The sequence below is a fragment of the Neodiprion pinetum genome, chromosome 1, assembly GCF_021155775.2.
Source record: "Neodiprion pinetum isolate iyNeoPine1 chromosome 1, iyNeoPine1.2, whole genome shotgun sequence".
NCBI classification, from domain to species: Eukaryota; Metazoa; Arthropoda; class Insecta; order Hymenoptera; family Diprionidae; genus Neodiprion; species Neodiprion pinetum.
The window spans coordinates 6,366,552-6,390,623 of record NC_060232.1 but is presented as its reverse complement, the minus strand read 5'-3'; the positions used below and the strand labels follow the sequence as shown (position 1 = coordinate 6,390,623).

Sequence of the window (24,072 nt, the reverse complement as noted above, 5' to 3'; positions counted from 1 at the left end):
TAAATTCCGTCGAGTCACCGTAGCAACCAGCAAAGTCGACTCTTGAGAATTTTGCCGTCCTGCGACAGACAAATTGCTGCGTATCTCTGCATTCACCGGTTTGTTTTATTACCACCGACTTGATTGTTCCGCCAGAGTCGGCAAGTATGTATGCAACTACCTATACGCTTTTCAAAACTCATGAGAAACGATCCCTTCGACTCTTTTCCAGAAACTCCGCGTCGCAATTGACCTGCGGCCTGCAGGAGAAAAGGAAATGCAAACAGACCTAAGGGTAAGAATACTATCGCCAAATAACTCTCAAGTCGTTTGAGAAAAACGACGATTAGCTACACCGATCTCCCGGCAATGACCTGGGATAAGAATCCTAACGAATCAGAGATGCCGACTAGATATGCCGAATGACCATTTAATTACGCCCGTTTCGTTCGGCGAACGAGTCTCATTAACGGGAATTGAAATGAGTCAAGCTACGAGAAGGTGTAAATTCGTGTCAAGGTGGCGCTAAATTGTATTAGGTATATCGAAAAAACCGTTTCGTCTTTCGAAAAGATGTTCATGTTAGTGTGCGATCCTTTTTCCAAAGGAGATCGACCTTGCGCTGATCAATCGAGTTTCCTGGAAAAAGTCACGGGCAACTTGCGGACTCATCCGGTTGATACAGTCATGAAATTGCATGACTTACGTCTTGTCAATAATATTTCGCAACAGCCGTAATCTGCGAAAATGAACAACAAAAGTTTGTAAACCTTAGGTTGTATAAACAAAAGCATTCCATAATCTTTTGCAAGACGATCCTGTCTGAGCCACGGTTTAAAAATTTTCTCATTCTTTATTAATTTACAGTATTTTGACGGGATAGCGTGGCGTTTGGAGAGTCGTTAGATCGGATCGAGGTGGCGTTTTAGTTTCCTAGCATAAATTCCATCACCGGGATACGTAGTAAACCGTGACCGGCTATAAATCCGAGTGGCATCCGAAACGAAGCGTATAATTGAAGAGTAAAGTGCGTGAATGCGACATGGTGCGTATGTGTTCCAAAAATAACGCCGCGGCTACACGCGTTACACGTTTTTCAGGTGCCTGTAAAGTACAATAGCGGATAAACAAATTGTGGTATTTTTCTTTCCTGCCGAAATAAAATCCGAAAGTTGTTCTGTCGCGGATTTTGAATCGCGCTGCGAAGTTTAACACATTTACGATACCCCGACAGCGTGGCGTTTGGTAGAACGAGAGCCGTGTTTTCTCATTTTTCAAAAGCGAATATCTCCTCGAATTCCGGTATGCAAGGGTAACTGCTTCGATCCGTCTTCGCGCGCGCGGCGTATCAAATAATTTCGCACAACACGACACGGTACAAGACTCAGCTACGCGAGTCCGATGAATAATTTTCACCGTTGCATAAAACTGCTGAAAAGTATGCAGGCACAATGAAGAATTGACGCATGCTCCGCAGCATTAATTAAGTAAAGGATGCGCGATATCGATCAAAGTGCGCGTTGTTGGAATGTGAATTTTTTCCAAAATGCAACATTTTATTATCGTTGATACAACGCAGCGGTAATAAAGTAAAAAGGAAAAAAGGAAGATGTTCTCGCAGTCGACTTGCCTGTCAATTTAATAACCGGCAATAACGAGCGTGCGACACTGTCTAGCCATAAATCAGCAAAATTGCACGGCCGCAAAGCAGCTGGCAAAGTTTTTGCACGTGATGGTTAAACGTCGCGCGCATTTATTATAATCCCCGGGATTGCAGGACCTCTTTTTCCCGTCTGTGCATGGCATCTTGTCAACAACTCCTCCCGGAGGTATAATGATAAATCATTTCAATTTACCGTGTCGGATTAATTACATTATATACGTATATACAAACGCTTTATACCGTCGCGTCCGCGTAAACAGAGGCCACGCACAGACATCGATTCGCGCATTGCACGATCTTTGCATTGCACGTTTCTAACAAGAAATACAGGTACAAAACAAGATCCTGGGTACATCATAAGTTTCACGGTAAATCGTATCGTTTCTTTCATTCTACAATTGATTCGTTCCTTGCATAAATGCAGACGTTCGGTGATCACTTATGAAAATTTGGTAATATCAGATCGATATGAAAAAAGGAGAGAAATAAAAAAAAAAGTGAGTAGGAGAAACGTAATTCCTAAATACAATCATCCATTAATCGGAAATTTTGATCAAGGATATTATTTTGTACAATTCGCCGAACGAGAACCGGAAAGTTAATGACAAGACGTAAAAGGTAAGAAGATTTGTCAATCCTGAAATCCGCAATTACAGCAGGGAGCAGGATTTCAAGAGGACGAATTTGACTACTTTCAGTTTTTTTTCAAATCTACACCGCAAAAAAAAAGCTCCTACCCATTTTCGGTTTCCACTTGTGCCCCTTTCTAATTTCGGATAAATCGTTCCTTGAGAGTTGAATGATCGTATCCGAGTTTGCTATGCCCTGAAAATCATCATAAACTCTCATATTCAATTTCGAATAATGTATAGTGAACGGGATAAAATAAAACTAAAAGAAAAATTTAATTGACTTAAATCTGACCGTTCATCAAATCGCGTGACATTTGAACAGGTACGTAATACGAAAGCAGAGGATAATCCTGTCGCATTTATCTGTGAGGTACGCGCAGTTTGCAAGGATTTATTCGAAGTGTACGTGGGTACAATAAGTAGACTTGAATCGGAGCCCGTACATAGAAGCAGGGATTATATATTCGGACCTCGACGTTGTAGGGTTTTAATATAAACTTGATAAAACGACCCGAAGCGCGTGTTCCGTGATTTTCCAGAGCTCATTCTTATACTTATAATAATCAGAAGGAGATATTTCAGATTCGCGACAATGTCAGACGCCCTTGAATTGGCGCCGGTGCTAAAGCTCTTCGACCGCTCATCGTCAGTCGAACGAATGGAATAAAGAAAAGGAACCAAAAACTCCCGCCAAGTATCGCATCGCTGTTCGTTGAGCTCTTTCCTCGCGTTGCAGATTCCGATATTTGTTTTGACAAGAATTTGAAACTAAGATGGATTAATTCGAATTCGACCTGCGATATGAGAAAAATTTCAATCGTTATAGTAACTAGAAAAATTGAGTAACACAGGTATCGTTAAAAAAAACTGTTTGAATATTTATGGAATTACGAAAAGCGAGGTTTTACTAAAAATTTCTCTGAGTGCACATACGTGCGATCCGTATCGCTGTTGAATATATCGTATACAACATTATGCATGCATGGACTGATTTGCAGGGAAAACGTTCGATCGCGTGGTAGTTGAATTTATTTACTCGGTATAGTGACAGATAATGATAATACAGGTACAAATGAAGAGAGCTGACAAAGGAGCTTGGTGGTTATTTATACATCCACTTGCGAGGCAGTCAGTTACACAGGTATATACACGTGCATATCAATTATTCGCCCGCATCTAATTGTAAGTGCAGAGATATAGAACGTCGCACTGTAATTGCTATGCGATTACAAGGTACACTGTATAATACGAGCATACATACACACGGGACATGCAGGGTGGAATAATCGGTACAACATCGATTCTCATCCCGTAATTGTAGCAGATTCGTTGACGTTCCAATATTCCTTGGTTCGGCCGTTGATGAAGCAATCAATTATCTCCCCTCCGTCCTCCGTGAAATTCTTCGATCGAGACTCTGAATTCCTGAGCATTAATGAGCATGTGACGGAAGGTTTCAGCGGCACTCGTAGGAATAAAATCCAACTATACGTTGCGAGAATATGAGCGGGCAGGCACGGCATCCCGTGTCAGAAATTCCGGGGCTCTTTGTCCGAGTAAATAATCCGGAGACGATTAATAAACGAGCCCCGTTATCCGAGGCGCCAGCCTCGGCTGGAGCCAACGCCAAGACTGGAGGAGGAGTTGGGCTTATATGTGTCATCGTGTCAGAGAGCGATTATGCGGGCTCTCCTACACAGGACTTTGATTAGGTATCTACCAAAGAGCCAGGCGACCACGCGGTCCTTCGGGTCCTGCGAATCGAGCTGATCGAGTGCCGAACACATCGCGAAGTCATTATTGTTGCGAAAAGACAAGCCGTATGCTTGTAAATTCGAAGCGCTCAAGTACAACGCGCTCTGACCAACCCGGGGATCTTTACATTCCGTGGGATGTAGCGAGGACTTAACACCGTCATATGCACTCTGGGAACCGCACATACCCGCTGCAACTCGGGATCGAAATTTACCGCAATCGAAATAGCAAGGTGAATGTCGCGTTCAAGGAACGATTTAAACTCCTCCGTCAAGATGAGACGGTCGTCGATTCAGCGGAATTAGCTTCTGTGTCCTTCCAGACGTTGACGGCGAATATCATGTAGGTTGTCACGCAGGAGAAGAGCTGTGGGAAACCACAGAGACACAAGGCTGTTAGAGGTAGGTGGAAATTTTATTCCAATTCTGTTTTAATCTTTCACCGAAACGGGTAAATAATGACTCTTCTATACTCACCGTTCCAACCAGAGATTTGTCAATCGTGAAGAAACCACCAACCGTGATACGAAGCTCGTTCTGAAGGAGGTGGGCCGAGTATCTGTGCAGCTGTAAATGATCGGCTTAATTTACTCTCGCGTCAGTTAAAGAAATTTCAAAATCTGCATCGAGCTCACCATCCTGTGAAACGACTCACTATCGATCGTAATTCTGTAGAGAATGATTCCCAATGTATTTGCCTGGAACGTGATCAATTTTTTTGTTTTCAATTTTACTCTCGTTGTAAAACACCAAACAACGCGTCAAACGTTGGACTTCGAATCACCTCGGTGATGGTGTTGCAGCAGCTCAACGTGATCACCCAGAATTTGAGCATGAGATAGAAGACCCAGAGGAGCGATAGACCGATCCTACTTCCGAGCACCGACAACGGGACGAAAACCAGTGTGTACAATGCGAGGAGTCTGTAAACGAGGAGGCAAAAGGTTGTCGAAACCGTAAAGTAGAGCTGCCATGAAAAATTCACACTGAGCTTTTCCGTTATTAGGTAAAGCTGCCGATGAACCTTGTAAAGCCGATCGATTCTCTCTAACGATTCCTGCAAATTCCGATTCACCTGAAAATGCAATTGACGATCAATCTTTAGATATTAGTATGTCCAACTCTGGATTGTCATCCGTTTCGTCGTACCTTATTGCTGAACGGAAGATCACGTCGATTTCTCAGAGGTTGAATACTGGGAACAGCAATTATTCCATCGTTTGATTGCTCCCGGTCTTTCGCAATTTCGGTCAAAGCACGATTGATCAATTGGAATCTTTCATAGAAGGTAAACATTATTGTGGAGAATACCAGATCACTGAATAATGTGATTAAGTGAGGAACGTGGGAGCTGTACGAAAGGCAACAAGTTTTTAATATCAAGCTTTTATCGTTGATCCCGATAGCAGTAAATATGTATTCGTGCAGACCGATGATGACCAGCCATATCGTTGAGAACGAACCGAGCAATCTGATCTGCCTGCGATATACGTCTCGGTGTTTGACTTCGATGCCGATATCCCTCAATTCGACATCCACCGTTCCCAGCTCCACGATCGAATCATCCAAAGCTTTTGCGCCACTGGCAACCCAAAATATGATCGTACCAATACCGCCCACGAATGTGACAATTTGTGAAACGCCGTAGAACGTGGCGTACGTATGATTGTAGGACATGGCGGCGTTCCATCGAACGTCTAACGACACGATGAAAGTTGCCGCAAAAATTGCCGCGATTAATACCGAGTACATCAAGCGATGAGTGTACTTGTAACTGATACGTGGCACCCCGAATATCCAAGAAGAGATGAAAATTGGATTCAAAGACCTTCTGATCTTTTCAGACTCCGCGATAAGCCTCATGGTTTTCGACGATAATACAAAGCTTGATGTGCAGGATGATTTATTTTGCCGATCAGTTGCGCCTGGTCAAATAACCACTGTGCCTGGTCGCCCTAATGGACAATTTCCATGCTAATGGTTCGGTAAGTGATAATGTAGTCCGCCACCATTGGTATCCTAATGTTCCCTGAGTATTGCGGTCTCATACTTTTGTTTCCATAGTGCCGTTTTAATTTCACTCAACAGATAACTGCTGCACATTTCTATTAGAATTTACACACGTTCTCCATATTCCAGTTCATAATGAACTGATGCCGAGTCGGAAAATAATTTTTTCGCGACTACGGTCTACCGGTGGTATTTTATAAATGCTGTGTGATCATGGACTGCGGACAAAGGTGCTGGAATGGTCAGCTCGGACACACCACATAATTAAGCAAAACCAACTGGGCGTTAAATATTTAAATTACTCTGGACAATGCGACTCGGGCGCCGGTCTGTGAGGACCATTGCATCACTTGACCAATTCCAAACACTCTTGGATCAAACGCTCTAGGCTGAGCCTGAGTGAGCGGATTAGGGCGATCTTTTCACTCATTATACTTTTTCTTCACTTCATCCTCGCATCGCGTACTCTCTTCTTCGGGTAATAAGAATTTTGTCAGCTTGATGTATGAGCCGGGTTTGTATTCTTTCACCGGGGTAATTTTGTGGAAAAAATTGAATACTAGGAACATGGAGTATACATATAAGAGCAGTGGTGAACCACGAGGCAATTTATGTACAGTTTAATTAGATCGCAAGAAAAAACGACATTACAGGCATTCCGTTCAAGGTGAGTACTACTTGAAACACAACACTTGACACTTGGGTAGATTCTTGACTAAAATTTGATTGCATTCGAGGTGGACGGGCGGTTGGATTGCATAAGCCATAACGCATAACCCAGGCGCCAAGTCTGATCTCCTCTGGATGCCTAACGGGCATACGGATGATCAAAACAATTTTTTATTGCTCGTGCGGTTCCACTCTTCTTATTTTAAAACACTTGTTTCGTCTGGACCCGTTGTATCTTTATTTATAATCTGATATCGCTGCCGTCTCGCTGCGGTTAATTCAAACCAGCTATGCATGTTACAATGTTCTTCTGTGCAGTTATCGTATGTACGATGCATAAATTCAGGACAGCCAAGATTGTAAACTTTGATTGTATCTATGCGGACGTACCGCGGTAAAGAGCCTTACATTCAAGTTTCAAGGTCTCGACGGTAAGGCAACGAAATTTCGATACTGTGCAAATTATAATGAATTCACATGTACTTAGTATCAACCAGATTTAAATGATAAATCTTGTCGGTGTTCGTAGTGGACACATAAAATGCGCCCTGCGCATAGGCAACTTGACATACACGACTGACTACAAAGTATAATTGTTCAGGCGTAGGAGTTCTGCACTAGTAAATTCTTCGCAGTTGATAGATGATTATCAGGTACTTAATGAGGTTGGAGAAAACCTGTGAAAATATTGACCAAGCACGTAGTTTTTGTTTCTGTGGAGATACAAAAGAGAAAACTGACCCATACTCACTGATATTGCCAATTTTCGATCAACGGTAAAAACTCCACCCGCAGTGAATACTAGCTTCTGTTTCATAATACGTATTGAGTATTCTCTCAGCTACCAAATACACAATATCGTTAGACCGAGAATTGTTAACAGGGCTAATCTACTAGTTTATTTTCGATACCTGATTGTGTGCAGCAGAATCCTGAATCGGCACTTGGTACAGTGAGATGCCAAATTCGTTGGCCTGTAATGATTGGAAGGGTCGTAATAAAATTGACTCAGTATACGAAAATCGACACCTCCAGCAGTTAATACAAATGTCAGATACGCACTTCGTCGCTGGTCTTCGAACAGGAAATAACAACGAGCAGCAATTTCCCACCGAGAAAAAGAATCACTACAGCGCATTCGCAAGCCTGCCAAACTTCTTTTTCCGTGGCATAGGTAAATGAGATCAGGGAAAACGTCACGACTACGAGAAGAAAAATTAATAGTGGAAAGTCTGTACACAGCTGTAGAGAAAATGCATCTCTGACTTCTTCGACCGCTTTTAATAAACGTCGATGTATTCTTGAAGCTCGGTCAACCCTTTCCATCATAAGATACGACGACGATGGATGCTGGAAGAAAATCAGATGACCTGGTCAGGCTTTGATGACGTGAACGAGAAACGTGGTCATTGAATACTTACACCTCCGGCGGTTATTTTTTGGGATATTCCAGCCGCAGCATTTAGTCTGCGAGAGTGCTGCGAAGAAGCGGGAAGTACCGCAATTCTCGTGATTCCTTTCGATTCTGCGATCTGTCTGAAAATCTGATTAACAAGTTTGAATCTGATTTGGAATGCGTCTAACATAACGACGAATAAGAGGTCAGCTATTAATGCAAAGAAATATGGCATGAAGAAAGCTAGGACGATCGCTAGAGATTTCCAATAACTATTTCCCGAGATATTAGTATCGTCACTTTTGCCGAGCGAGTATTGCTGTAAGATTACACCAAAAATAAAGAAAGCCAAAAATCCACAAATTGTAACCAATTGTTTCCACAGAAATGTCTCGTGGCTCACTTGAAGGTTAAAATTTGTCAGCTCCTCATCCAGTTTGGTCAATTCTTTTATCGATTTCTCTACCGCTCGAGCTCCTTTCGAATCCCACAACCATATTGACACGAGAATCACGAGTACGTTGTGCCACTCTGTAAATTGAATGAAGTAACCGAGTATTTCCGTTATTTGGCTCCGTGGTAAAATCTCGTTCGCCAGTCCAGAGATGCAAACGAATATGGCGATCACGGTGATTGTTGTCGAATATAAAACCCTCCATACTCGACCAGCTTTGATACCCCTCCCGCCGAATATCCAAGCGATTCCAAAGAACGGCCATAACGAGCTTCTAGCCGTTCGAGGCTGGAATATGCTCATCGTTACACTACTTTACGCCTCCACTAGTATCAACCCAGTGTAACTCCAATCGTCTGCCGTAATATTCAGAGGTAAGCGTCTCAACTCCAATCAATCTAACGCCCTAATGTGTTTTGCTAATGCTCCTCGTTGCGTTGTGTAAATATAATTCGTTTTCACGTTTGTCCGAATACATTTATAATACAGAATCAATAAAGTCACGATTATATTAAATGGAAGTTTCTTCGCTAGGAACTTTGTGTTCTGTATACTTATATCTAAATCGTTTTTTGTTGACTATGCACCTCTTAATTGGCAGAAAATATTATACAAGCTGCTGGGCTTTTTATCTTGGCAAGAATAACTTTAATACTCAAATGCCATATGTATGTTCATTTTGAAAAAAATTCATGTAAAATATGTTTTCTTTCAGCTTTAATCTACGACCACCGATTAGCCAGGACTATACTGAACTTGTCTTGAAAACTTTTTGACTAACAAGCTGAACTAAAATTTTTTTGTACACTGTTTAATTAGTGTACGTCTGTGTAAATAATTGCTGCACGCATGCAATCAGGTAACTGTCACTAAATTTCATCTACATTATGAATGAATGTAAATTGAATTCTTCTATACCTGGACGTACGCATTGTGATTGCAGGTTTTGTCTCGTATAATATGCTTGTATAAAATTTATCAATTTTGGGAGTATAGGTAAATGGCGGGTATTTGAGAAATAATGCATTTAATTTCAATTCAATTTATTTATTACAACCGCTATCTTTATTCAATTGGGAGATTCCAAAAACTTATACACAGGTATACATGTAATTGTCTAACTTATGCGATACCTGGTGGCGCCAACACTTAGGCAATCCAACATACAGCGCAGTTTTCATATTGCTAGTGTAAAGGCGTGATTCAATTTTAAATTAAATTTATTGGTACGGTTGGGTGTCTAATCTACTGATCTGCTGAACTATTCGCAGAATAACTGACAATAGTATCGAAGTAAACATATGTATAATATAATATTACTCAATTCTACATGTATTTTATGTTAATTGTTCAACTGGTAGACAAAAACTGTATACGCCGTTACAGGGCAGAATATCTAGAAGTAAAAGTTACGGTATCAAACTCTTTTTATCTGATCAGTTAAAAACGGTTTTTACTTACATATGTTATAAACGGAATATTGATAGAAAATAATCCGCCCGCTGACATGGTGAATTTATTTTGGCACTGTTTGACTGAAAGCTCTCGCAGCTGAAAATATGCGACGAATTGATACATGTACTTACAGATCAAAAATTAGAATATTATCCAGCTTGCATTCAGCAAAACAATTAGTCTTACTGACCTGTCGATTGAAACCTGCGTCAGAAATATTGATCCGATGCAGCATAATGCCAAACTTGTTAGCCTGCAATATGTACAATAATAAGAAAACATGTCTATATTACAATTCAATAACTTTTTATCAGTAATAACTTCCCAGGGAGACCGGTTTCATACCTCAGCTGCTAGATCGTCACAGCTTGACACGATCAACCAAGATTTAACGATAATTTGGACGAACGCTGAGAAGTGGAAGGCAATAATTATGTAGCGGTTCAGATCATTTTCGTATTGGGTAAATTTTGTCACAGCTAGAACAAACGCATTTTGCATACACAACGGCACCGTGACTAAAAGCGTACAGACCAAGTGAGGCCAAAACGCGCAGTTAAGATCAGTCGCAATATCGCAAAAAGATTTGTGCATTTGCCACAAGAAATTTACATCCGCCAAAATTTTCTCCACTTGTGATTTCTGCAATTCACGATATGATCACGTTAATTTATACAGACTACTTGAGATAATCGGAAGAGCAATGAATTGCGCACCATTAGTCGTGGTCGGTTCATAAGCCCCATAAGTTTACGATCTCGTCCCCCTATTAGAGAAAATCGTGAAAGCATCAGCACACTCGCATCAACGATATTTCCCATTTCGTACAACGCGTTGTTGATTCTCTGGAATCTGATTCGGATCTGGCGAATAAGATCTGACAAAATGATGTCGGCGATCACAAGCTGAATGCGAGACACGATGATCTTCATCGCATAGATAATCCAAGCAATCAGCACACCTGGCGGAGTAGTTTGCCGAGTTGAAAAGGTGAGAATGGTGGTACAAGCGATCATTGCCATGGAGAGAAAAACTTCCAGTCCCGATAGCCAAGGGTGTTGTCCGCCAAGGCATTCGCTTTTCCCGGAAAATTTGAAGGCTTTCATGTCCTCGTCAACGGCAACGAGGCTTACCACCGTTTCGTGTACACTACGCGCTCCTCGCGTGACCCAAACGACCATCAACGTGAGGTTGGAAATGAACAGAGCAATATCCGCTATGAAGAAACATCCACCGTCATTTGACCCTAGACGAGACAATCGGATGTATTCGGTTGCGATGGTGTAACAATTCAAAACGAAAAGGAACAGTACGAATATCACAGGATGAGCAACCCTCCAGCCCCGCCAAACTTGGACTTCCGGTACTCCGATGAACCACACAAATAAGAAAGACGGCCCCAAGAAATCTTTTACATGAGATATCCTCGCGGTTTCCATCGATAACTTTATACTGAATGGTCTTTATACGAAATATCCCGTGAATTGTTTCCGTTCGCCCGCTTCTTATACGTTCTGTATCTCACCCTCTTTCTCGTATAAGGTGAAACATAGCAATCAAACAGAGTGGTGTGAAACTCTCCTTGACATTGTACACCTTGCTTCTCGTCGAAAAATAATTTCCTAAACAATTATCATGCCATCCGGCTGAAAATGTGCGGCTTTTTACCACAAGCTCACGTGCTTCTGCTTTCCGCGGGTACTTACTCCACTCAGGCGTGAAACGGCGACACTCTTGCGACACAAATGGCTCTTTGCTTTTCTCTGCATACAAAGAATCCGCTTGAGCTCACGTCACTTGTGAAAGGTTGGTATAATACGCACCGGAAAAAATCGTGAGGCAGAACGCATTCTTTGAACCCCGAAAATCGAGCGGGTTCAATTTGAGAAATTGACTGACATGCAACCGACCGACTTTTGTATGTATAAAATATGCATACCCCGTATAAACTGGAGCACAGGTACATACGGTCTGATCTCACTGTACCTCGACCTGCTTTACGAACCCAAAACCCTGATGCATATATTTATACCAGTGAAAAATGTCCAGGCAATATGGATGAGACGAGAATAAAGGCGTTCAATAAACGAGCAGATGAAGGCCATTTCTGCGACTAACGCAGGTGTGTAAAAGCTATACCCACATCATAAAACGAATAAAATTATACTAGTCTCGGTGATTTGATGTTGAATTCTATTCTTGGCGTATACCGGCTGCCACAGTTAGTCTACAGTATCCGAAATTCATCCTCCAGTTTAACTGCTCTGGCTGACATCGTGGATCATTATTTATCTACGAAAAATATACGGATCACGGTAGAGCAAAAAAATGGGAGGAGACCAATGTCGTGACGATGGCAGTGACCGAATCGGGAGCGATTTCGCTTTCGATGGACAAGCTCCAAGGCCGTTTCGTTGACTGTACAATCTCTGTTAAATCCATGGATCGAGCTGTGGCATTTTCTACGTGCGCAACGTGCAATTCGGTGATTGTTTGATCGATTTGCTAAATTGTTGAGCTCAGAGACTGATTAGCTTTTCTCTGAAGGAAAATTTCGAACGTCTGTACCAAAACTGTAAGAAAAATTCGTGGACTGGGAGTTAAATGTCGTAGAACTACTTAATTATCTACTCTTTTTATAGAACAGATTTTTCCCTGCAGGTCATTTCGTCACGCATTGAATACCACAGCCTTGCCGAAAATTCGATTGCGTTACTAATAAGCAACAGGGGGGCTTTTCGTCACGATTATGTATCACACGTACCGGAGAAATTCGGTGGAATTCGGTGTTACGTAAAGGACTGCAGGTATTATATGAGAAACGCGTTTCCAACGAGATCAGATCAGATCACGTAACACTAATTATCCCCACATGGCGCAGCGGAAAGGAGGGCGATAGAGTTTCGTTCACGAATCTTGCGTGTTTTGAACGAGAAAATACGAAAGTGTCGGATCATGATCTACATATGCAAACACGGCGCGAAGCGTAGAGTGCGCAGTTCTTAAGGCGACTAGATCGGAATTCCAGAATCCTTTCACGACGTTCAAGGTCAAGGTTGCCATAATACTTGCTTCGCATTTCAAATTTGAAAAAAGAAACTTGTATCCTTTTCACACAACGTTCAAATTCCACAGAGGAATCGAATCAGGCTTGGCGAATCACGAAGATCGTGAGGAAGTGATTCACTGGTATTTTCAAAGACGGTGCGCATGGATATACCTGGCGAAGACGAGGTGAAGAGGTGGACTCACGACGATGGGTGTGACCTAATGGTAGCAAGGAGTATATAAGCCGAGCGACTCGACGCGCACCGGGAACAACCGACTTGAAGTGAACCAGAACGGCAGACACCATGGGTCGCCTCATTATAGTGAGTAGAAAAACAGCGAGAAGAGTGATTGAGAAACAAGGAGGTGAAAACCGGGGGCCATCCGCATTTGCGATTTCGTTAGTTTCGCGTTTTTGAACCTTGAGCATAGACGAGAAATTGAATCGCACGGTCACCTGTTATGCGAATAAAACGAACCGATCATGTGTCGATGAAAGTGAACCTTTGTGAACGTGATCGAAGGCTGTGGTCCACGCTCAACGCCCACTCTACTGATCGCTACGGCATTTGCCTTGCCCATTGACTGTATTCCTTTGTTACAGGTATCGTTTGTGCTCTGCACTCTGAGCTCAACCAGGCTGATACACGCGCAGTACCAGCAGCCTTACCAAACCACGACTCCCGTACCCATACTCAAGCAGATTGACAGGTAATCGCCATGCGTAATGTCTCGTACCTCTTATTGTACAGCGCATTTTTGATGCTGGAAGCGATTGCGACATCGTATCGGTGATCTGTGGAAATTTTCATGCTGAAACAAGGATTTTCTTTCCTCAGGCACAACGAGGACGGTAGCTACAGTTACGGGTACGAAGCAGCCGATGGTTCGTTCAAGATAGAATCGAAATACCCCACGGGGGAAGTGTACGGGAAATACGGGTTCGTCGATGATACGGGAAAGGTTCGAGAGGTCGAATACGGCGCCTCTAGACGCGGTTTTGAGCCTGCTGGAACCGACATCAACGTTCCTCCCTCCACCATCCAGGGTAACACTGTCGCCGGTCCCAACGACCCCGAAGACGACGGACAGTACAGGGAGGATCCTTCCGTCTATTATACTGACCCCAAGTACACCAATGGAGAGTACTACAGGCCGATACCGAAGAGGACGAACTACGCGAAACAACCGAATTATGAAGCTCCAGAGGTCTACAATCCAGCGCCGCAAAGGTATGTAAAAACGTTTGAATAAGTTAGGAATTTGGATTCGATGCTAGTGCAGAACGAGCCATGTATTATTATACTCGTGATTTTGGTTTTCCTGCCGTAGATACGACACACAGTCTTCTGTCTACAACATCCAGTCGAGAAATCATCCCGCTGAACAACAACAATACCAGTCTCAGTACCAGCAGCAGGATCATTCGGCGGACTATCGGTACCAGGGACAGGGATCATTTCAGTACCTCAGTGATCGATTCTACAATCAAAAACGTCGCAGCCCACAAACTGTTGGTGCAAATGACAATTATTTTAGCAAATATGTACAAATGGAATGAATAAAAAGATATTTTGCGTAACAATGTAGTGGATACATTATGACCAAGTCGGCCTCGTAACTAAATCTACTGTGGTTGAGGAACCTGAGATTCTAACATGTGTCATTGTTGTTTTAACGAGTAATAGATGCTTCTTGTTGAGATTTCAACAAAATTAGTCGCGAAAAAAGATGTGAAGGGAATTCTTAAAATAAGACCTCAATGCCCTGATTGCAAAAAATCGAGAGGTTTCCTTCGTAACGTTTTCACTGTTGATCCTTCGTTCGTGATTTTGCTACTCTTGGTCCCACGCGATTTTCGGTAAGTTTCCTGGATTCGAACAATACCAACTAGCCATATGATGATTATACGAATTAAATCTAAAACAAAAACTTTGATGCCTCTAAAAGTAAAAGGCTGACTATTTTATTTTAGATGAAAATTTTTCAGATCGTGAAAAATGCTGAATTCTATTGTAACCTACACGTTATTGACGTTGCAAACCTAAGATCAAGTATTTTCGGCTGGAAATATTTGAAAAACAGTACGGGAAACCCCTTTGCATGTTTGGCGAAAATTTTCACGTTTTGAAAAGTTCTGGAATAAATTAATTGTGGCGCTATTCCGACGTAATTTTGCGAAAGAAATCGATTGGATGCAGTCCCGATACGCTGCGATCAACGCATCGAAAGTTACAGCCTCAAAACGGAAACCTGAATTTTCGACATTTTTCAGCAGGTGCTTTTTCCTTCGTCGTTTCTCTCCTGTTGATCCCACGCTCTTTTCGCTGCGTTTTTTGAGTACCTTGGGGTCCAAATGGTCGAACAAAAGTCATACGAATCAATTCTGAGACTAAAAATTTTTTGGTCAAAAAAAAAGGAAGGTTAACCCCTTTGTATTTTTGGCGAAAATTTTCGCGATTTTCAAAAGTGCTGGAATAAATTAATTGTGGCACTATTCCGACGTAATTTTGCGAGAGAAATCGATTGGGCGCAGTCCCAATACGCTGCGATCAACGCATCGAAAGTTACAGCCAAAAAACAAAACCTGTGATTATATGAATCCTTACGTAATGTTTTCGATGTTTTCTTATACTGAAAATATTCATTGCTGTTCCAGGTACAACCCGAGGTGGTTATCGGTGGTTGTTCGAGGTGGTTGGCGATTGTTGGAGGTGGTCGGAGGTGGACGAGAAGGAGGACGAACGGAACTGAGTCTCAAAGCCCTGTTGATGTAAAAGCAGCTATTCGATAGAAATTATAGTTTATAGTTTACACAGCCCATTGCATGATATTTCATTATAAATACGTATGTTTCAATGTATTGAGGAAAAATGTATCAAATATCCAGAGGTCATGTGCAAATAATAAATGAATTGATTCGACCGCAGTTTGATGTATTCATTAGAGCTTTCACAATAAATTTAAGCTTTGTTACTTCTTTTATTTTATTATGGATAATCAAAAACATTTCCGACTATTCGTGCTGTGGAAGCATGGGGATTAAACCAAATGTAGCAAAAGATTAGACACAGTGTATGTACAGTACGGGTATTTTTCTAATAATGCAAATAGAATAGAACACCACGCCTTGCGAATTAGCTTTCCAGACAGAGATGAATGATGAATTTTAAGGACTGCATTATCGTTGTTGAATACTCTATGCCTCATGGAAAAAGAAAATCTGTAACGATAAAATTGATGCACGGGATCATCGTCGACTTTAACTTTTGAAATGTCCTACCATTTCCGAACACCTCCAACCATCCTATTTACCTACATTACTAGATTAGCTATGATATGAAAAGAGAAGAATTATTCATTTCGAAATGGGATTCTATTCGACGCGCGCTCGATGTATTCCATAACATTAGTCTTCACAATTATTCCAACAACTTTTCATTTGCTCTCTCGATCTTGAATTTTCATAGGCATAGAATCGAAACGCTGTTTTAGCTGGTCGCAAGTGAAGCATCTGCGTTGGGTGGAGAAGCGGAATTGTTTTTCGAAAAGTATTCGGATGGAAAAAAATTCAGAGTAACTGCAATACATAACGGATGCGCTAATTCTGAACGAGATAAAATGGATGCTTCGTATATGAGACAGTATTTAACGCTGCGTAGTGATTTAAAGTCCTAGAAAGGTGATAGGGAGAGAAAGAACGACGCTTCTTAACACTTCGAGTGTATTTTAACACACATTTGAAAGATACGAGCGAAATTTTTCATCATCCAACTGTCGCAGAACGGCAGCGTTATTAGCCGACCCGTTCACTGAAGAATACATCTTCAGTCAACGGCTGACGATCGAAGGGCCTGGCCGCTTGAGTCTGGAATCGGCAGGAGAGATAAAGTGTGTATTTCTTGTATGAAATGTGAAAGCTAAAATCATTATACATCATATCATATCATCATACATCATACATCATACATCATACATCATACATCATACATCGTACATCATACATCATCATACATAGTATCAAAGTTCGAAACCATAGTTTGGATGTCGGATGTTCAGAAAGTGACGTCACCAATTCAGAATCAGCTAGCCGAATTCCTCAGTCGGGAAACAACCGCGCAGTAGAGCGGACGGATGAGAGTCGAGCTCCGCAAATTTCGAGTAAGGGTTCTCAACCTCCCGATCCCGCGCTTCGGGTCCGCTACGGATTTCGAGTACCGGGTTCTCAACCTTCCGGATCCCGCGCTTCGGGTCCGCTACGCGGTGAAACTCGACTTCCAGGATAAGCGCTCCGTGGCTCCTCGTTCATGTTTACAATAAATTATTTCAATTCGTTTTTCGCGCAAGCCCAAATTCGGTAGCTGTCAGTCCGCTAATAAAATATCTCGACTTCCAGGATAAGCGCTCCGTGGCTCCTCGTTCATGTTTACAATAAATTATTTCAATTCGTTTTTCGCGCAAGCCCAAATTCGGTAGCTGTCAGTCCGCTAATAAAATATCTCGACTTCCAGGATAAGCGCTCCGTGGCTCCTCGTTCATGTTTACAATAAATTATTTCAATTCGTTTTTCGCGCAAGCCCAAATTCGGTAGCTGTCCGTCCGCTAATAAAATATTTCGACTTCCAGGATAAGCGCTCCGTGGCTCCTCGTTCATGTTTACAATAAATTATTTCAATTCGTTTTTCGCGCAAGCCCAAATTCGGTAGCTGTCAGTCCGCTAGTAAAATATCTCGACTTCCAGGATAAGCGCTCCGTGGCTCCTCGTTCATGTTTACAATAAATTATTTCAATTCGTTTTTCGCGCAAGCCCAAATTCGGTAGCTGTCAGTCCGCTAATAAAATATCTCGACTTCCAGGATAAGCGCTCCGTGACTCCTCGTTCATGTTTACAATAAATTATTTCAATTCGTTTTTCGCGCAAGCCCAAATTCGGTAGCTGTCAGTCCGCTAATAAAATATCTCGACTTCCAGGATAAGCGCTCCGTGGCTCCTCGTTCATGTTTACAATAAATTATTTCAATTCGTTTTTCGCGCAAGCCCAAATTCGGTAGCTGTCAGTCCGCTAATAAAATATCTCGACTTCCAGGATAAGCGCTCCGTGGCTCCTCGTTCATGTTTACAATAAATTATTTCAATTCGTTTTTCGCGCAAGCCCAAATTCGGTAGCTGTCAGTCCGCTAATAAAATATCTCGACTTCCAGGATAAGCGCTCCGTGGTTCCTGGTTCATGTTTACAATAAATTATTTCAATTCGTTTTTCGCGCAAGCCCAAATTCGGTAGCTGTCAGTCCGCTAATAAAATATCTCGACTTCCAGGATAAGCGCTCCGTGGCTCCTCGTTCATGTTTACAATAAATTATTTCAATTCGTTTTTCGCGCAAGCCCAAATTCGGTAGCTGTCAGTACGCTAATAAAATTTCTATAACTTTGTAATCTTCTCATAATCTTTCTGGTAGATTTTATCGATAAAAAAATTATATCAAACCTTACACATTATTTTTGATTTGTTCTCACGCTGAAAATATTTATTAGTATTCGGGGTATAACTCGAGGTGGTTGAAGGTGGTCGGAGGTGGACGAGGAGGAGGACGAGGAGGACGAGGATTTGTGCTGGGTGAGTAGAACACTTTCATAATATTTGATGGCAATTATAATTATATTTCATCTGAAATATTACAAACTTGTCACGTTTACAATAAATTATTTCAATTCATTTTTCGTGCAAGCACATATTCAGTAGCTATGAATAATCTTATACAATTTATTATATTATTAATTAATTAGTTAATATTCTTATAATATTTAATGGCAATTGTAATTATATTTCATCTGAAATATTACAAACTTGTCACGTTTACAATAAATTATTTCAATTTATTTTTCGTGCAAGCACATATTCAGTAGCTATGAATAATCTTATACAATTTATTATATTATTAATTAATCAATTAATATTCCTATAATATTTAATGGCAATTGTAATTATATTTCATCTGAAATATTACAAATTTGTCACGTTTACAATAAATTATTTCAATTCATTTTTTGTGCAAGCACATATTCAGTAGCTATGAATAATCTTGTACAATTTATTATATTATTAATTAATTGATTAAATACATTAATCCTTACACAATATTTTCGATGTCTTCCTATACTAAAAATATTCATTACTATTCCAGGTATTACCCGAGGTGGTCGGAGGTGGACGAGGAGGAGGACGAGCTGGACGAGGAGGAGGACCAGGTGGACGAGGAGGAGGACGAGGTGGACGAGGAGGAGGCGGGGTGGGTCGTGGGAGAGGACCTCTCCTCTCCTCAGAGGAGAGGAGGGGGAGGGGCAGGGAAGGGGGAGAGGTGGGCGGGGATGGGGAAGGGATGGGATGGGAAGGGGAGGGGAGGGCGGCGGGGAGGGGAGGGTGGCGGGGAGGGGAGGGTGGCGGGGAGGGGAAGGGGGAGGGAAGGGGAGGGGAGGGTGGCGGGAGGGAGGGAGGGAGGGAGGGAGGGCGGGGAGGAGGGAGGGCGGGAGGGAGGGAGGGTGGGCGGGCGCAGGAGGGGGGGGTGTACTGCTCTATTAACTCTAACGGGCTCGCATCGACATTCCTCCCTCCCTCTCCCTCCCTCCCTCCCTCTCCCTCCCTCCCTCCCTCTCCCTCCCTCCCTCCCACCCGCCCCCTCCCCGCCCCTTCCCTTCCCCCTCCCCGCCGCCCTCCCCTCCCAGCCGCCCTCCCCGCCCCTTCCCTTCCCAACCCTTCCCCCTCCCCGCCCACCTCTCCCCCTTCCCTGCCCCTCCCCCTCCTCTCCTCTGAGGAGAGGAGAGGTCCTCTCCCACGACCCACCCCGCCTCCTCCTCGTCCACCTCGTCCTCCTCCTCGTCCACCTGGTCCTCCTCCTCGTCCAGCTCGTCCTCCTCCTCGTCCACCTCCGACCACCTCGGGTAATACCTGGAATAGTAATGAATATTTTTAGTATAGGAAGACATCGAAAATATTGTGTAAGGATTAATGTATTTAATCAATTAATTAAGAATATAATAAATTGTACAAGATTATTCATAGCTACTGAATATGTGCTTGCACGAAAAATGAATTGAAATAATTTATTGTAAACGTGACAAGTTTGTAATATTTCAGATGAAATATAATTACAATTGCTATTAAATATTATAAGAATATTAATTAATTAATTAATAATATAATAAATTGTATAAGATTATTCATAGCTACTGAATATGTGCTTGCACGAAAAATGAATTGAAATAATTTATTGTAAACGTGACAAGTTTGTAATATTTCAGATGAAATATAATTACAATTGTCATTAAATATTATAAGAATATTAATGAATCAATTGATAATATAATAAATTGTACAAGATTATTCATAGCTACTGAATATGTGCTTGCACGAAAAACGAATTGAAATAATTTATTGTAAACGTGACAAGTTTGTAATATTTCAGATGAAATATAATTATAATTGCCATCGAATATTATAAAAGTGTTTCACTCACCCAGCACAAATCCTCGTCCTCCTCGTCCTCCTCCTCGTCCACCTCCGACCACCTTCAACCACCTCGAGTTATACCCCGAATACTAATAAATATTTTCAGCGTGAGAACAAATCAAAAATAATGTGTAAGGTTTGATATAATTTTTTTATCGATAAAATCTACCAGAAAGATTATGAGAAGATTACAAAGTTATAGATATTTTATTAGCGTACTGACAGCTACCGAATTTGGGCTTGCGCGAAAAACGAATTGAAATAATTTATTGTAAACATGAACCAGGAACCACGGAGCGCTTATCCTGGAAGTCGAGATATTTTATTAGCGGACTGACAGCTACCGAATTTGGGCTTGCGCGAAAAACGAATTGAAATAATTTATTGTAAACATGAACGAGGAGCCACGGAGCGCTTATCCTGGAAGTCGAGATATTTCATTAGCGGACTGACAGCTACCGAATTTGGGCTTGCGCGAAAAACGAATTGAAATAATTTATTGTAAACATGAACCAGGAACCACGGAGCGCTTATCCTGGAAGTCGAGATATTTTATCAGCGGACTGACAGCTACCGAATTTGGGCTTGCGCGAAAAACGAATTGAAATAATTTATTGTAAACATGAACGAGGAGCCACGGAGCGCTTATCCTGGAAGTCGAGATATTTTATTAGCGGACTGACAGCTACCGAATTTGGGCTTGCGCGAAAAACGAATTGAAATAATTTATTGTAAACATGAACGAGGAGCCACGGAGCGCTTATCCTGGAAGTCGAGATATTTTATTAGCGGACTGACAGCTACCGAATTTGGGCTTGCGCGAAAAACGAATTGAAATAATTTATTGTAAACATGAACGAGGAGCCACGGAGCGCTTATCCTGGAAGTCGAGATATTTTATTAGCGGACGGACAGCTACCGAATTTGGGCTTGCGCGAAAAACGAATTGAAATAATTTATTGTAAACATGAACGAGGAGCCACGGAGCGCTTATCCTGGAAGTCGAGATATTTTATTAGCGGACTGACAGCTACCGAATTTGGGCTTGCGCGAAAAACGAATTGAAATAATTTATTGTAAACATGAACGAGGAGTCACGGAGCGCTTATCCTGGAAGTCGAGATATTTTATTAGCGGACTGACAGCTACCGAATTTGGGCTTGCGCGAAAAACGAATTGAAATAATTTATTGTAAACATGAACGAGGAGCCACGGAGCGCTTATCCTGGAAGTCGAGATATTTTATTAGCGGACTGACAGCTACCGAATTTGGGCTTGCGCGAAAAACGAATTGAAATAATTTATTGTAAACATGAACGAGGAGCCACGGAGCGCTTATCCTGGAAGTCGAGATATTTTATTAGCGGACGGACAGCTACCGAATTTGGGCTTGCGCGAAAAACGAATTGAAATAATTTATTGTAAACATGAACGAGGAGCCACGGAGCGCTTATCCTGGAAGTCGAGATATTTTATTAGCGGACTGACAGCTACCGAATTTGGGCTTGCGCGAAAAACGAATTGAAATAATTTATTGTAAACATGAACGAGGAGCCACGGAGCGCTTATCCTGGAAGTCGAGTTTCACCGCGTAGCGGACCCGAAGCGCGGGATCCGGAAGGTTGAGAACCCGGTACTCGAAATCCGTAGCGGACCCGAAGCGCGGGATCGGGAGGTTGAGAACCCTTACTCGAAATTTGCGGAGCTCGACTCTCATCCGTCCGCTCTACTGCGCGGTTGTTTCCCGACTGAGGAATTCGGCTAGCTGATTCTGAATTGGTGACGTCACTTTCTGAACATCCGACATCCAAACTATGGTTTCGAACTTTGATACTATGTATGATGATGTATGATGTACGATGTATGATGTGCGATGTATGATGTATGATGTATGATGTATGATGATATGATATGATGTATAATGATTTTAGCTTTCACATTTCATACAAGAAATACACACCTTATCTCTCCTGCCGATTCCAGACTCAAGCGGCCAGGCCCTTCGATCGTCAGCCGTTGACTGAAGATGTATTCTTCAGTGAACGGGTCGGCTAATAACGCTGCCGTTCTGCGACAGTTGGATGATGAAAAATTTCGCTCGTATCTTTCAAATGTGTGTTAAATACACTCGAAGTGTTAAGAAGCGTCGTTCTTTCTCTCCCTATCACCTTTCTAGGTCTTTAAATCACTACGCTGTTTTCGCTGCGTTTTCTGAGTTCCTGAGGGTCCAATAAATCAGGTACGGGTCATTTGAATCGAATCCGAAACAAAAAATTTTCCGCTCAAAAAATGAAGAAAAAGTAAGGCTAACCCTTTTGCATTTTTGGCGGAAATTTTGGGGATTCGGAAAAGTGCTGGAATAAATTCTTTCATGTACTATTCGGACGTGATTTTGCGAGAGCAATCGATAAGGCGCAGTTCCAATACGCTGCGATCAACGCATCGAAAGTTACAGCCAAAAAACGAAAACCTGAATTTTCGACATTTTTCAGCAGGTGCTTTTTTCCTCGTATCTCCTCTCCCGTTGATCCCACGCTCCTTTTGCTGCGTTTTCTGAGTTCCTTGGGGTCCAATTGGTCGGAAAAGGGTCATACGAATCAATTCTGAGACGAAAAATTTTTTGGTCAAAAAAAAGGAAGGTTAACCCCTTTGTATTTTTGGCGAAAATTTCGTATCTTCTCTCCCGTTGATCCCACGCTCCTTTCGCTGCGTTTTCTGAGTTCCTTGGGGTCCAATTGGTCGGGAAGGAGTCATACGAATCAATTCTGAGACGAAAAATTTTTTGGTCAAAAAAAAAGGAAGGTTAACCCCTTTGTATTTTTGGCGAAAATTTTCGCGATTTTCAAAAGTGCTGGAATAAATTAATTGTGGCACTATTCCGACGTAATTTTGCGAGAGAAATCGATTGGGCGCAGTCCCAATACGCTGCGATCAACGCATCGAAAGTTACAGCCAAAAAACGGAAACCTGAATTTTCGACATTTTTCAGCAGGTGCTTTTTTCCTCGTATCTTCTCGCCCGTTGATCCCACGCTCCTTTTGCTGCGTTTTCTGAGTTCCTTGGGGTCCAATTGGTCGGGAAAGAGTCATACGAATCAATTCTGAGACGAAAAATTTTTTGGTCAAAAAAAAAGGAAGGTTAACCCCTTTGTATTTTTGGCGAAAATTTTCGCGATTTTCAAAAGTGCTGGAATAAATTAATTGTGGCACTATTCCGACGTAATTTTGCGAGAAAAATCGATTGGGCGCAGTCCCAATACGCTGCGATCCACGCATCGGAAGTTACAGCCAAAAAACGGAAACCTGAATTTTCGACATTTTTCAGCAGGTGCTTTTTCCTTCGTCATTCCTCTCCTGTTGATCCCACGCTCTTTTCGCTGCGTTTTCTGAGTTCCTTGGGGTTCAATTGGTCGGACAAAAGTCATACGAATCAATTCTGAGACCAAAAATTTTTTGGTCACAAAAAAAGGAAGGTTAACCCCTTTGTATTTTTGGCGAAAATTTTCGCG

General features: G+C 42.0%; 3 protein-coding genes across 4 annotated transcripts; 1 reads left to right on the top strand and 2 right to left on the bottom strand.

The window, feature by feature from the left end:
• Positions 1-3,338: 3,338 nt before the first annotated feature.
• Positions 3,339-6,066, bottom strand: LOC124210914 (putative gustatory receptor 28b). Of its 2 annotated transcripts, XM_046609352.2 has the most exons (5): positions 5,178-6,066; positions 4,813-5,103; positions 4,664-4,726; positions 4,506-4,595; positions 3,339-4,395 (listed from the first exon to the last, which is right to left on the bottom strand). In XM_046609352.2, exons 1-5 carry the CDS (start codon positions 5,889-5,891, stop codon positions 4,300-4,302), a joined length of 1,254 nt encoding a protein of 417 aa, XP_046465308.1. In that variant the 5' UTR covers positions 5,892-6,066; the 3' UTR covers positions 3,339-4,299. The 2 variants fall into 2 exon arrangements, 1 of the variants encoding a protein (XP_046465308.1); XR_006881332.1 differs by lacking the exon at positions 3,339-4,395 and having other exon boundaries at positions 4,548-4,595; positions 4,684-5,103.
• A 3,553-nt stretch (positions 6,067-9,619) lies between these two features.
• Positions 9,620-12,163, bottom strand: LOC124220458 (uncharacterized). Its single transcript, XM_046629377.2, has 6 exons — positions 11,719-12,163; positions 10,974-11,258; positions 10,358-10,491; positions 10,203-10,265; positions 10,019-10,108; positions 9,620-9,953 (listed from the first exon to the last, which is right to left on the bottom strand). Exons 2-6 carry the CDS (start codon positions 11,191-11,193, stop codon positions 9,900-9,902), a joined length of 561 nt encoding a protein of 186 aa, XP_046485333.1. The 5' UTR covers positions 11,194-11,258; positions 11,719-12,163; the 3' UTR covers positions 9,620-9,899.
• A 1,071-nt stretch (positions 12,164-13,234) lies between these two features.
• On the top strand, positions 13,235-14,645 carry CPR27 (cuticular protein 27). Its single transcript, XM_046629355.2, has 4 exons — positions 13,235-13,383; positions 13,665-13,771; positions 13,900-14,292; positions 14,393-14,645. The coding sequence occupies exons 1-4, from the start codon at positions 13,366-13,368 to the stop codon at positions 14,619-14,621; spliced, it is 747 nt and encodes a 248-aa protein (XP_046485311.1). The 5' UTR covers positions 13,235-13,365; the 3' UTR covers positions 14,622-14,645.
• The last annotated feature ends 9,427 nt before the right edge of the window (positions 14,646-24,072 follow it).